Source organism: Phaethon lepturus, unplaced genomic scaffold, assembly GCF_000687285.1.
Source record: "Phaethon lepturus isolate BGI_N335 unplaced genomic scaffold, ASM68728v1 scaffold18615, whole genome shotgun sequence".
Lineage (NCBI taxonomy): Eukaryota > Metazoa > Chordata > Aves > Phaethontiformes > Phaethontidae > Phaethon > Phaethon lepturus.
Genome location: NW_010541430.1, coordinates 20,439 through 34,433, shown reverse-complemented (window position 1 = coordinate 34,433; position 13,995 = coordinate 20,439). Strand labels below are relative to the sequence as shown.

Sequence of the window (13,995 nt, the reverse complement as noted above, 5' to 3'; positions counted from 1 at the left end):
CAGGGATGCAGTTAGCCGTGAGTGACATGGATACAGCTCCCGAGGGTCTTTTCTTTGAGCTGGTGAAGCCTCCTCGTCGTGGCATCATGCTCAAGTACAACGCAGGCGTGCAGGAGCGCATGAGAGCAGGTGAGTTGCGTGGAAGTCTTCCTCAGCGCAGGAAAGGGGTCGGCATGTGCCTGTCCTCATAGCTGGTGTAGATGACCAGGAGGAGACAGATGCCTCCGGCAGATATGGCTGCATCCACAAGTATGTGAATTTTCTGCTTGGAAGGGTGTGACTGCAGGCGGGAGTGCATGACAGACGTTTTCCCAATTGCTGTTTAGTTCCTGGCTGAATCAGTGCGTTTCCTGGACCAAGTATGTGTGGGCTAGTTGCCAGTCACTCTATTGGGATAACTGTAACCAGCTGCTAATCAAAAGGGATGCTTTGTTTTACCTGGTGAGTTATACCTGAAGTAATTTAGTGAAGTGACGTAGTGAACATTTCTACTGAAATCTCTGTAAACCTGTTGTGATCCAGCAGTCAAAAGCTCCTGTGGACTTTTACTGTTGATTTTGGTGGCAGCAGTTTCCAGTGTGTGATCAGATGAACAAGTACTCGCTGGAGGAGAGTAGAGCAAGCAGAAGATGTGGAGAGGGAAGCCTTATCTAGCTATGACAGGCATGAGTTTACAAAGCAACTGGGAAAAAAGGAGGATCTGTGCACTCCCAGAGAATTGTGAAGAGTCGCTGTGTCTGTGAAAGTGTGAAGGTCACAGCTTTTCCTCCGCCCTGCATATAGTAGCTCCTTAATAAACATCTTCGTAACTTGCATCCCTGTAAGGATGGTGTTAAAAGCCAGTTCAGTGCATGATTAAGTCTTTTGCAAAACTGGGGCCTTAGGTCATTGGAATTGGATTGGTGCTCTGAACAGAGTCTTTATGACTTTTGTGCTTTTTGTCTTTGGGAAGGTGACTCCTTCACCTACGAGGACGTCACTCGAAATGCTCTGCAGTACGTGCATGACGGTTCGGCGGCAGCAGAGGACAGCATGGAGATTTCTGTCACCGACGGTGTCACCACAGTGACCACAGTGCTGAGGGTGGAAGTGTCCCTGCTGGATAACAACGGTCCGCAGCTGGCCCCAGGCTGCTTGTTGGCAATCACCGTGGCTAGTAAAAGCTCTGTGACTCTCTCTCGACTGCACCTCGCTTATGTTGTAAGCTTTCATCTATTTCTAAAGCCAATGAATGCTGCCAGCCTCCCTTTCCTTATCCCCCCCAGACCCTTTGCCGCACCCACCTCTCTGCCGTCAGTGTGGGTTCTTGGCAGAGAGCTCGAGTTTTGACTGTGTCCTGACTACTGCTGCCAAAAAGGGGATAACAGACTCTTTCATGCAACAAGGTTTTAAGGCTATCCCTGTTTGACTGAAACAGAGGTGAACTGCCATGCTAAACATGAGAACTGAGTTAATCCCAGATTTTTGGATCAGACTTGCTAATAAAGCACATGGATTTGCTAAGTGATAATCCCTTGAAAATTTCAGCCCCCTTCCAAAATTGCCTCGTTCTTTTTCGGGACATATTTGAAGGAGGGGCGGTTAAGCAACTGAAGATGCTGCACTCCTTGGAGTGGGTCCCAGGGGTTGCATGTCATACAAGAGTTACCCTGCTGGTGAATTCAGAAGAAAGGTGTTTTACTCCTTGCAGACGATTCAGCAGCAAATGCAGTAGCAGTGGATTTCAGGCGTGCAGATACGCTCCCCTTACGGAGGAGGAAGGAGAGATTGCAGTGCACTTGTGAGGCTGGAGAGACCTAAGGTAGTGGCTGTTGGCGAGATGATGAGGGAACTGCAGGGGGTGAGGTAGGATAAGAAGGCAGACGAATGTTTTTTCCAAGGGATCAGCCTGGATACAAGTCTGGGGTCTGTCATGTTCTCCTCTGAAGGAGGAAGGCTGACATGGGAGCTGTTCAGGTTTAATCTGAGTAAGAGAACAGGGAAAAGAGGATTTCATTCCTGCCTGACCCGTATGCTGAGGATATGAAGATTTCTGCTTTGGGTCTTATTTTTCAAGCAACCAACAAAAACTTTTAGAAGAAAGTCGACATCTGAGTTGCGATATCATAGGCGAAAGATGACATCTGAGTTGTGATATCATAGACAACACAGGTTGTACTTGACTGTAGTTAGAGAGCGCCAAGATCAGCTTTTAGTTTAACATGAATCTGTGTTTTGCAGCATTGCTCCACATTAACCTCTGTTTTACTTAGAATTTACTAAGAATTTAACTTAGCTCTGTGTCTCTGTCTGAAGCAGTGGTGGGCAACAGTTACTCCCTATGCCAGACATCAGCTGAATTTTGGCTCAGTTTATCTGGAGTCAGGAAAACATGCAGGACATAAAGGGTCTAGTCCACTAGGAGTGTAAAGTAATGTGAAAACAGAAATACCAGGTTTATGTCTGGGAGATTGTGTCAATGTGATACAAGGACGCAAAGAACACCTCTCTGAGCTGAGAGAAAATGAAAATACATTTTGTGGTAGATTCTGAGAATGTCAACCCCCTTAACTCTCATCTCATCAATAGAGCTTCATTTAACATTCATCAGCCATGGGGCGGATCCAGCTACCTTGGTGTATTTCCATATAAAACATCTTATTTCTCCTTCCATTTTTAGTGGAGGGAAACAAAAACTAATCTTGTCTTGTTTTGATTTGGTTTGTTTCTTCATGTTTAGGACAACAATTCTCCTGACTCAGAGATAAGAATCCAGTTAATATCTCTGCCTGCATATGGAACCCTCTTACGGATGTCTGGCTCTCATGATGAAGAGCTTTCCAAGGTTTATAATTTCACCATGGAAGACATCAACAACCAGAGGATCAGGTATCAAAGAGCTATTCTTCTTCAAGCCATGCCAGTTAAAAGCTCAGTGGGCTTTCTGCAGGGATCTCTGGGCTATATTATCTTAGCACAATGTATCAAAGATATTTTTTCCTTTCTTGGCTCTTGTATCCTATAAGATTATAAATGAGAGCATTTCCTGTGTGTAGAATTAGGTGTTTATGCATGTCTGAAATGCCAGTAGTTGGTGTCGCTTCAAATTATGGGAATTTTTCCTGTGTCTGCGATGTCATGGTGATACTTTAGGTAGGCAACACCTAAAATGGTCATTTAAATGAACTCGGGGAATGAATGCAAAGGAGGGTTGAGAACTGAAATACCGTCTCTCTGAAAGAGGTGTGCGTTCACCTCTAAATGCAGGGATGAGGTGTATTTGCCTGTCAGTGAGACTCCCTGACCCAGATTGCGTTCTGACTTTCACAGCTACTCCACCATGTTTGAGACCAGCAATCAGCCAGTTACGGACATCTTCCACTTTGCTGTTTTCGATGCTGATAACAACCGGCTTGACAGACAGATGTTCACCATCACTATCACATCTGCCCAGACAATGCCGTCGCTCATTGCCTTTGCTGACCATATCACTGTAAGTGGTTACCCAGGATACTTGGAGCAGTGATGAGAATCTCTTAGATGTGAGGAATTGAACAGTTTTCCTGGGCCCAGGAGAAATCACGGTGTTGCCCATGCAATCCTGTGAGTGCAAAGGGTTAACAAATCACTTGGAGGCCAGAGGAGGCTCACAGTGCTGCTGCATGCCTGAACCTCATCTGCTGACATCTGTTCTAGGCAGGAGCTGGGTTCTCCCTAGGGTGTCCAGTAGATATCAGTGGAACAACTCTGATTTATCCCTGTTTAATATTTCGTCTCTTATTTCACGAGCTTGCATGTAAAAGTTGAGCAGGAGATGGATCTGAAAACATCTGGTGCTTGGGACTGATACATAGCATTTCGGACTCCTTATCAAAGCCTTTTGAAGTCATCTCCCTTCTTTCCAGCTTTGCATTCCCCCTCTCTTGCCTTCAAAAGGCTCCCCTCAGCAAGGGATGCAGATCTCTCCTTCCAAGAGGTCAGCATGACTCTGCCAGTTCTCTTCTTGCCCCGATAAAGCACGCGCAGGCTGCTTTTGGGGGCCAGGCAGGCTTTGTTCTTCCTATCCCACCTCACCTCCCAGCTGATTTCATGCTTAACAGATCTGAGGGCAGGGGTGGGGCGGGACTTCAGAGAAGTGAGAACACCACGAGGACCGGGGAAGCCTCTTCCATAGAGACACTCATTTAATAACAATTTGTGTGTTGCTGTGTGTTGTGCTCCTTGGCGGTAGTTTTGTCGTACGCTTTTGCTTTCCAGGTGGATGAGGGGGGCAGGGTCCCACTGCTGGCTCATCACCACTTAGCTGCTGATTATGATACTGCTGCCAAGGAGGACCTGAGGGTCACAGTTATCACTCTACCTATGTATGGCTACATTAAAAACACTAAGACAGGTAAACTGCTTGGCTATCTCTTCTTCCTCCTGGCTGGTGAAAGGGAACGCAGGAATTGCCATGCCGGAGCACTTTCTAATCTGGCTCACCGCAGATCCTCTGCGCGATGGCGGTTGGCATCAGTTGATCATAAAGAGCATGTAAGGTCAAGGTTACGAGATAAACTCTCTCTGGGGAGCACTTCCTCCCCGTTCGTTTGTTGGAGACTGCTCTATGTCATGAGACTGGGGCATTAAGAACCTTTTCAAGACCATGTGTTGTATTTTCACCATGGCTTTATTTTGGCTCTCCTTGTTACACAGAACAAACGTTGCTAAATTCCTCTCGATGTCACAGCAAGCTTTAAGGCTGCGAGAGCTGTAGCAGAGCATGGCTTGTAACGTTCTCTTATCTCATTGTATTATCAAGGAAAGGTAAGACTTACACCATATTGTCCAAAGATGTTCATCCAGGAGACTGTGTGTGGTCCTAACAGGCGTGGCGTATATCATCTTACTTAAATCATAACTTGCCTTTGTAAAATACCACCATGGGACGGCCAGTGTAGCAGCTTGTTACAACAGGGATTGCCTTTCTTCTGAGAGCACAGGTTGCTGACCATTACACATCATCCCTGCTAACTGTGCCCTGTGAATGAACTCCAGTTTGTGCCATTTTGGTAATGGTGAGCCTCTCTCTCCTTTAACAGGCAACAGATGGCTGATTCTCTTTGCTGTTAGTTTTGCAAGGTGAAGCTTGATGCAGAGACTGTGTTGAGGCCAGATGGCACATCAGCCATTGTCTCATTGCTGAAGAAAGTCTTAAGTAATTCTGGGACGTGGGATTGCCTGCGTTACGCATAGAACTGCAGCTTCCCTAATGCCTACTGTAATGCAGCAGATGTTGCTTTCTAAAAGGTCACAAGATGTGTGAAAGCCATGCTGTGGGAACGAACACCCTTCTGCACCCTTCGCAATGTGCCATTCTTCTCCTAATCCTGCTGCTTGTATTTTTAATTTATCAGTGAATTGAACGTCCTTTCACTCGTGGTATTCTGGTTTTCAGGTGAGAGTTTTGGCCCACAGAGTGAGTCTGCTGTGACCGCAGATGCATCCTTTTCCCTTCAAGATGTTCTAGAGAACAGCATTTACTACTTCCAAGGTGTCCATGAAAGCATCGAGCCAACAAGTGATGTTTTCAGCTTTTACGTGAGCGATGGCTTCAGCCACTCTGAGGTGCAAAGCATTAACGTCACAATTCAGGTATGCCTGTGCTCTCTGGCTGCCAGAGCCCTCTCCTTTCACACAAACACTTCATGTAAAGTGCAAGCTTTGCTCTTCTCCTTTGTAGTACACGGGAAGGCAATTAAAGGGAGTTTCCTTCCTTCTATCTGTTTCCTTCCCCTAGTACAGGCACAAAATTTCCCTGTGATGCCAGAGAGCAGTTGTGCATTGCAGCCTTTTCCTTAGAGTTTATACCTCTGGTTTTTCCTCCCTCGTCGAAGCAGCCATGATGCTGGGTAGTTTTGGAGAGAGTGGTGTAGCAGTAGTGGACACCAGCATCAATACTGTCATTTGGGAGCTTGTATTTCATTCGGGTGGGCAGTGGTCTTTTCCCTTTGGCTGTTTTTTGACTGTGTGCTTCTGGGACCTGTGCAGCGGCAGAACGATGAGCCCCCAAAGATGGTGCTGGAGCCTGTCAGAGTGCATGAGGGCTCAGGTGTGGTCATTACCAACACCTCCCTCAACCTGCAGGACTTGGACTCCCAGAACAGTGAACTTGTCATCACGGTTACCAAAAGTCCTGAACATGGTAAGTCCTGACAAGCTGAGGGCGGAGGAGAGAGAGAGAGAATGTCTTTGTGCGTCTGTATGTCTTTATATCTGTGTGTGTAATGGCCCCTGATGTGAGAGAGGAGCCTGGCATATTTGTATAAAGCACATTTAATCTCTGTTTGGACCAGCAGCCACAGAGGGATTGTGCTTCAGGACAGACCTATTCGTTGAGAGTCATCCCTCGCTGTTTGTGGGAGAGGGGAGAGGGGGGGCTGCATGCGTTTCCCTGGGAAGTTCCTTTTTGTGTTACTTCATTTCCTATTGCAGGTTTCAGTTCCAAAGAGCTGAGCAGCTAGCACCTATCTGCAGTGATAAAGCAAGGCAGGGTGTCAAATGAAGGCTAGTGTCATGTTAAACTAGTGAGGGCTGTGCCCCTTTTTTCAGCTCTGGTGTGTAGCCAAATTCCTACCAGTTTTGCCAATTAGCAGATAACTTCCTTCAGTTTTTCCGGTAAGACTATGTCCACCTCTGTGCAACCCATTGAGAGCTGGCCTGGAAGGAGTCCCCAGCAGGCTGTCTTCTCACCATAATTTTCATCCATCCATTGTTTGTCAGGTCATCTCAGCAGGAGGCAGACTGCTGCAGAGCGCCCGGAGCATGGACGTATGCTGTCCGTGGGCTCATCCTTCACCTACCAGGACATTTTGGATCAGCTGATTATTTATACTCAGAGCGGTGCAGCAGCACAAACAGATGAGTTTGGCTTCTCCATCACGGATGGTCTCTACACACAGACAGGGAGGCTGGAGTTCTCTGTGGAGCTGCCGAAGAAGCAACCACCCACATTAGCTGTCAACAGGGGCCTGCAGCTCCCGGCTGGTACGGGGAGAGGGAGGAGAATGGGATTGCTTGGGATTGCTATACGGTCCAGTCTAAACCAGTCGCTTAGCTGGATTGGCTGAAGCTTTGTGGACTTTCTTTCTCTGGTCCAGGCTCTGCAGCACACATCACGGATCAGCACTTGAAAGCAGCAGCTATTTACTCAGATGACACAATGATCAGGTTTGTCATGAAGAGGGATCCCAGCGTGGGCCATCTGCAGTTGACCAAAATTGATAATCCAGTCCAGATCTCCATTGAAGGACCTGTCAGAAGTTTCACCCAGGCTGATATAAATAAGGGTGAGAGTGCTTGATTTTAGATAATCACAAGTAATATGTGTCTGGTTTAGGAAGTCCTGGAAGTAGCTAGGAGTTGGACTCGATGATCCCTATGAGTCCCTTCCAACTTGAGATATTCTGTGATTCTGTGATCTTTATGAGAGGGGGTAGATGACTTGAAGCAAGGAAGGGAGAGAGAAGGAAGTAAGATAAGGTGGGTAGGTTAGAGCAGAAACACATATCGTTAAGCAAGTGTTAAAAAGCTTCTCTCAGCAGAATAAAGAGAAAAAGTAATGGAACCCAAATCCAGGAGCTCTGTCAAGGCCCAGGTCCCTCGGCTTATGATGCCAGCCGGGTTCCAAACTAAGAAGTAAATGATGCAGCCTGTAATAAAGCACCTCTTTTCTCCTGTGCCTCTCTCCAGGGCAAGTGGTGTACAGTCACAAGAAAGGGGATCCTGGCGGAAACTTCGCCTTCGCCTTTGACATGATCGATGCAGATGGCAACAAACTGACAGACCAGTTTTTTTATATTAGTGTATTAGGTAAAAAACAGCACTGAAGTTAACGTTTGCTTTGCTGCAAATCTTGGGCCTTCACAGATTCCCAACCCACATGTACTGCATGTTAAGATGTAATTCTTGAGATGCAGTTTTTATTTGCTGTTAAGAAGGCCTTTGAAGTTTGGGGTACGGGGAGAGTTCGCGGATGTGAGGATTAGTTCTTTGGCTTCTGACAAACTCAGAAGGTAGAAAAATTCCCCTTAATATTTTCATACTGTCTAGATTGTCTTTAAGACATTATAATGTTACCATCTCCTCGACTAATGCTGAGGCCCAGAGTACCTGTTTTGGAATTACCAGTCTGGGAGGTGTTTGTGTGTACGTCGTGTTTTGCCGGAGCACAAGTACCCGATTTGAGTAACACCAAAGGAAGGTGACCGTTTCCTAACTCAGCTTTGTATTTAACCCTTTCAGAGGACAGATTTCCCCCCTCCGTTATCGCTAACGAAGGGTTGGTCTTGGATGAGAACTCGGCGAAGGAGATCACAACCCTCCAGCTCTCTGCCACTGACCAGGACAGTGAGCCGATGCAGCTCCAGTACAAGCTCACCAGGCAACCACAGCTGGGGCACCTGGAGCACGCAGCCTCCCCAGGTTAGCCGGGCGGTGTTTTACTCAGTTGGGTACTGCTAGCAGCAAAGCACTGGAGAGCTTCTGAGCCCTAAAGATTCGCTGCAGGAAAAAATGTGCTTGGAGGCAGCGGCACAAAATTGTTTCCCGTTAGAAATCAAATGGTGATTAGCCCAGAGAGTTGGAGAATAGGATGAGAGGAGGCGAGGCAGCCCAATAATCACAGGTGAGGATTTATTCAGCCTCTGGGTGAGTTTATGCCCCATGGTAACTGTGCCTGCTAGACTTTGCAGATCAGTCCAGGTTGCTGCTGTGTGAATCTCCTCTTTCAGGACCTGTTGCTGCATCTGCATGACAGGCAAACCTTCAGCCTTTTCTGTGACCACATACAGTACAATGCCCAAAAGAATCCATCCCCTCATGTCCGTGGTAATAGAGCCCACCTTGGTGAACAGAGAACTTGCTTTCAGTCCCCCTTTTGGCCAGTGTGTCCCTTGATCCCTAAATGCCAGCCTCTTCTCACAGCTGTGCTTTGGAGAGAGGAAGAGTACTAACCACTGAATTAGTTTAAAAGGAAGCCACGTTGTCGGTATGGTGGATGTGCTGGATAATGAATTCTGGTAGTTCAGAGAGGGTCAATCCTGTGAAACTCAGAAAATAATTACCAAATTGTGATTGCAAATGTGATCTGAATTTTAGAGTTGCCTTCCGTGCCTACGACAGTATGAGTGTCCTACCCTTCTCTGATTGAATTAGTCTAAATCTATGCTGTCATATAATATGTTCTTCTGATTTAATTATACTCATCTAAGATTATATTTCTTCTTAGAATTAGATTTCTCATTAACATGAGATTAAAGTGGAAATACCTGCTGTGTGTTTTCAAGATGCAGACGGTCCCCATACAGCTCGGTTTTAGTCTGTGGTTTGCCTCATCTTCTCACAGTGTAAGATGCCTGGCAAACACATTGAAAGGGTAGGAGTAATGAGTGGAAGTGATAAGGAACCCCCCTGCTGAGAGAAAATTAACAACTTGCAATATTTTTGTCTAAATTGCAAACTAAACAGTGAATCTCGTACTTCGGAGACCTGAAGGAGCTGGATTAAGGATTGTATTCCTCCCGGTATTTAAAATGGGCTGATTCTGATTTCTGTGCTTTTTCATGTCTGTGATGGACTAAGAAAGGTAGAGAGTCACACACTGTGGAAGAGTTGTTCTCATGATTTAAATGGCCTAAACCTAAGAAGAGAGTACTGGAGCGTTCAGGAGAGAACACAAACCTTTAAAGCTAATGAGCTCTGAGGAAACCTTGGCCAATCATCCAGTTTTAGCTCATGTATTTTTATCAGATGCTGGTATCGTTTGTAGTGTGGCCAATACTTGTCAGTAGCCATTTAGTGTGATAAACTGGTGAAAAACTTTTTGTCAGGGTTTTTGTTGTTGTTAACAGCAGTAAAACTGTCAAATGCAGCGGTAAGAGTTAAAGGCTCAAGTGCTTTTTAAAATGCTTGTGTGTACCTTCCTTTGTCTGTGTCACAGCTAATGGCCTGTAAGGATGCCACTGTAAGCCAGTGCTGAAAATGGGACGTAGTCTGTTCAAAATGCAGGGGTACAAGGAGGGGAAAAGAGAGCAGAGACTTTGAAGGCATTTTTGAAAACTGCGGTGAGGCCAGGAAACCTTTTGCCGATACTCAGTGATGCCCTGGTTAGATCAGTCCTGCACAGCAGTGAAAACTGAAGCATTGCATCCACCGTTTTTCTCACGGCTTCTCTCTCGCTCTCTGCCCTGAGGCCCATCCCCAGCAGGGTGTCCTGGCAGCGTGAGGTGCCGTCGTATAAGTGTAAGTCTGGGAAGAAGTCTGTACTTCTTTTTGCAGAAGGGGTGCTACCTACGTCGATTTAGAAGTTGTTGAGCGGAGTTTTTAGGAGGCCCCATGCCAGCTAAATCCCTGGCTTAGCTGAGGTTCGTGGTACAGCCTGAATTGGAGCAGAACAAGCCAAGACTGCGTGCTTATGGCTAAATGTCTCCAGCTACCTCCCTATATTTTTCCCTGCCTCACTCTTCCTATTGCTCATCTTCCCCTATTGTTCTTTTTCTAGGGACAAGAATTAGTTCCTTCAGCCAAGCAGACTTGGCCTCTGGCAGCATCCAGTATGTGCACACCAGTGACGTCGAAAAGCATACGGATGCATTCACTTTTTCTGTTTCTGATGGAACAAATGAGGTAAGTCCCCGCATGTTTTTTCACCCGAGTCAGAGCAAGCTATGGATTCTCTAGGATGCGATGGGAGTCAGTTTTCCTCTTGCGTGCTTGCAAGAGACGGTTACACATAGCAAGGGAAACGGAAGAAGCTACACATGGGCTTGTCGTTTGGCAGTGGTAGGTGCTCTTACTTCCCCTGCTGAGAGAGATCTTACGTACCACAGGGAAGGGAGCGAGCCCTGTGCAGGTAAGGAGGAGCCACCTGACAGGTAGCCTCATGAGACTGGTTTACCAAAATTACAGTGTCTGGTTTTTATCTGCTTATCAATTGCTCCTTTGCTCCAGTGCACTGACAACATACCCAGAGGCACAGTTAAACCCTTGAGAAGTGTCTCCTTCCTGTTTCCTGAAAGGGAATAATCATAGCTGCAAACAGAGGGAGAGGGACAAAGTAGAATGACGGAGGGAGGGAAAAGTGGGTGTCCATAAATGTCACAGAAAGAGGAAGAATAAATTAGTAGGGAGGGATAGAAGAGGTCATGTTCACAAGATCTGAGCATAGAAGCTCTTGTTTACTCACCAAACAAGGCCAAAATGAAGTGACCCAAACTCAGCAGATCACTGCGGTCTCCTTAAAGCGTCACTGTTTCGGTGGAGGTGCACTCTTGGTAGACTGAATTGATCAAGAGAGGCTTTTCTTCCTGTTCCAGGTGAGCCAGACATTCGACATCACCATAAACCCTGTGGATGACTCCTTACCCGTAGTGCAAAGCCTCGGGATGACAGTTCAGGAAGGTGTGAGAAAAACCATCACAGAGTTTCAGCTTAAAGCAACAGATGCTGACACAGAGGTAAGGCAGGACTCCCCCTTGCCTCCTCCCTTCCCTGTTCTTGTGCGCATCTGGGCTGTCAGCAAAATGGGCTTGTGTGCAAAGAGAGAGATTATAGCGAGTGTCATCTCTCCCTGTGATCATACCCTGTCTGATCACAACATCAAACAAACAGCTTGTGGGAGGCACAGTTTGTATATAAATAGATGAATGAGCATTTGAGCAAAGCAAAGCCCTGGCTTGAGAAATGGCTTCATCTGGGGCGTCTCTCACAAGCATAAGCAGCAAACCTGCATGGAAACGGTTTGGAAGTTGTGATCAGAGATGGTCCTTGCCCTGTCCCTCCTCCTCTGTGAACATTGTGGATTCGAACTGAGCTTACGCCTAGCCTCGACACTGAATTTATGCCTAGCCCAGATGAAAATGACATTTCCTCTTCCTCTTCCTGTGTCTGGCCGGAGGCTAAGCGGTGTCATGTTGGCTTTACCTCACTGCGCTGCAGCTTCCCTGCAGCAAGAGAGCTCCTGGCTGCCTGCTACTGCCCTGAGCCAAAGATCCTGCCCCAAAGGTTGTCTCTGCTTCCACCCTGACAGAAGTGACAAGGGGCACGTTGCTTAGAACGGCTGCAGAACAGGCACTGCTCTTGTGTTGGAGGGGCTGTCACAAAGGCAGGAGCTGCCTCAGACCAGCCAAACCAATAGTTTGGTGTGACGTATCCAGCCTAGCTCTCCCTGACTGGGGTTGTTTTGTAGATAGCCACCTTGGGAGAGAGGGATAAAGACAAGGCAGAGCTCAGGATGAATCAATTCAGCGTGCGGCGCTGCGTCTCAGCCCCAGATGGGAAACACTGTGCTAGGAAAGCTGTCTGGGCATAGAGTCCCTCTCCAGGTATCTCGAGCTGGAAGGACTCTCCTGTCCTGGTCCTGGGGTCACGTCATCAGCTTTGCCACTCTGTCTCCCCGGTGCAGGCTGAGTCCATTACGTTCACAGTCATGCAGCCCCCTCGGCATGGCCTGATTGAACGCACCAGCAATGGGCAGCGTTACCACCAAGCCACCACCTTCACGATGGATGACATCTACCAGAACCGCATCAGCTACAGCCATGATGGTAGCAACTCGCTGAAGGATCGCTTCACTTTCACTGTGTCTGATGGGACCAATCCCTTCTTCGTTATGGAGGATGGGGGAAAGAAGGTAAGGGGAGGAGAAGGGATGTGAGGGTGACCTTCTGTCGCTAATAGAAAGCTACCTCCTCCCAGAGAAGGGGAGACTTAGCTGCTGTCGCTCCACTGAACATAAGGGCTGAGTATTCTCAGTTATGTGGTGCCTTACGCTTCTTCCCTGGTGTACCAGCCTTTGTGTGTGCAAACTTGCCCCAGGACCTTGATCCCAACAGAGCTGAAGGTAGCAAAGTTGGTGATATGGTGGATGAGGCTCTGACTCCCACAGTAACAGCCACCTCCCTCAACTTTTGTCAGGTTGTGACAGCAGCACCGCAGCGCTTCAAAGTGGATATTCTCTCTGTAGATGATGGGACACCCAGGGTCATCACCAACCTGGGTTTGCAGTGGCTGGAGTACACGGATGGCAAGGTAACTGCCTGCCTGGGTTCAGCTTAGATTGTTTCTCAGGCTGTTCCAAGAGAAGGAGCTTCACAGGAGAACTCTTTGATCCTTCAGCATTTTTATTTTTGTGATAGTGTACAGGCTTCCCTCTGGGCCCATGAAGTGTCTTGGAAGAGGCGGAGGTGTGCAGGCATGCCTGCACCGCAGCTCCATTAGCTAAACCAGGCAGTGTGGCTCCAGGGCACTAAATTGTTTCCTGGACCACCTCCTTCCCTTAGATCAGCAGGACCGCCAGGCCTGGCTCTTCTTGCCTCCTGCACAAACTGTGCAGTACAGCTACAGCTCCTGTCCGCCTTGCTGGGCGGACACGTCCTGCCCCTTCTCCTTCCTCCCCGGGGCAGTGTGTTTTAAGCTTTGCTGATGGCAGAGAAGTCTTTATTACGTGCCACAGCAGCCATGGTAGAGATATATGGCCTTCAGAGAAACCTGGTATAGGGATTTCTTGCTGTGACATGCCTTTGTTTTGCTGAAGTCCAAACCAAACCCTAGGAAAAACTCACTCTCGTGCTTGTTTTTGAGGACCCAACATTAACGGCAAAGAAATACTTTGGTTCTTTGCAGCAAAAAGGATTAGAAGACACCGCAGTAAGAAATTGTATTAAGAAATGGCTACCTCAGCTCTAATTCAGAAAAAGCACTCCTGCAGCCTCAGGCAGTTCAATTCTCTCTTTTTCTCCTGCTGTTAAAGGTGTTTTCTTTTTAAAGAGAAAGCAAAATGTAGTGGAACTGAGGCACATCTGTCTGAGGTCATTTGAAAGAGGACCAGTGCAGGCTCACTGAAGCAGCACGAACTGTCCCGGGTCGTTCAACTTGAGGCTCTTTGCAAATGTCTTGGGCAAAGCCAGGCCTCACCTGAGCATCAGCGCAGTTCGTGGAGCCGTGGTTTCCGGGGGAAACCAAAAGATTTGTCACGGC

General features: G+C 47.4%; 1 protein-coding gene across 1 annotated transcript in view; it reads left to right on the top strand.

The window, feature by feature from the left end:
- Positions 1-13,995, top strand: part of FRAS1 (Fraser extracellular matrix complex subunit 1) — a gene marked incomplete at its 5' end in the record, with an annotated part of 109,965 nt that overhangs the window by 75,571 nt on the left and 20,399 nt on the right. The window contains 15 exons of the mRNA XM_010287739.1: positions 4-129; positions 953-1,200; positions 2,720-2,868; positions 3,310-3,472; positions 4,237-4,372; positions 5,417-5,613; positions 6,010-6,163; positions 6,742-7,005; positions 7,119-7,307; positions 7,711-7,830; positions 8,263-8,442; positions 10,520-10,644; positions 11,334-11,474; positions 12,422-12,649; positions 12,934-13,047. Coding sequence (XP_010286041.1) covers positions 4-129; positions 953-1,200; positions 2,720-2,868; positions 3,310-3,472; positions 4,237-4,372; positions 5,417-5,613; positions 6,010-6,163; positions 6,742-7,005; positions 7,119-7,307; positions 7,711-7,830; positions 8,263-8,442; positions 10,520-10,644; positions 11,334-11,474; positions 12,422-12,649; positions 12,934-13,047 — 2,534 coding nt within the window. The remainder of the gene's footprint in view (positions 1-3; positions 130-952; positions 1,201-2,719; positions 2,869-3,309; positions 3,473-4,236; positions 4,373-5,416; positions 5,614-6,009; positions 6,164-6,741; positions 7,006-7,118; positions 7,308-7,710; positions 7,831-8,262; positions 8,443-10,519; positions 10,645-11,333; positions 11,475-12,421; positions 12,650-12,933; positions 13,048-13,995) is intronic.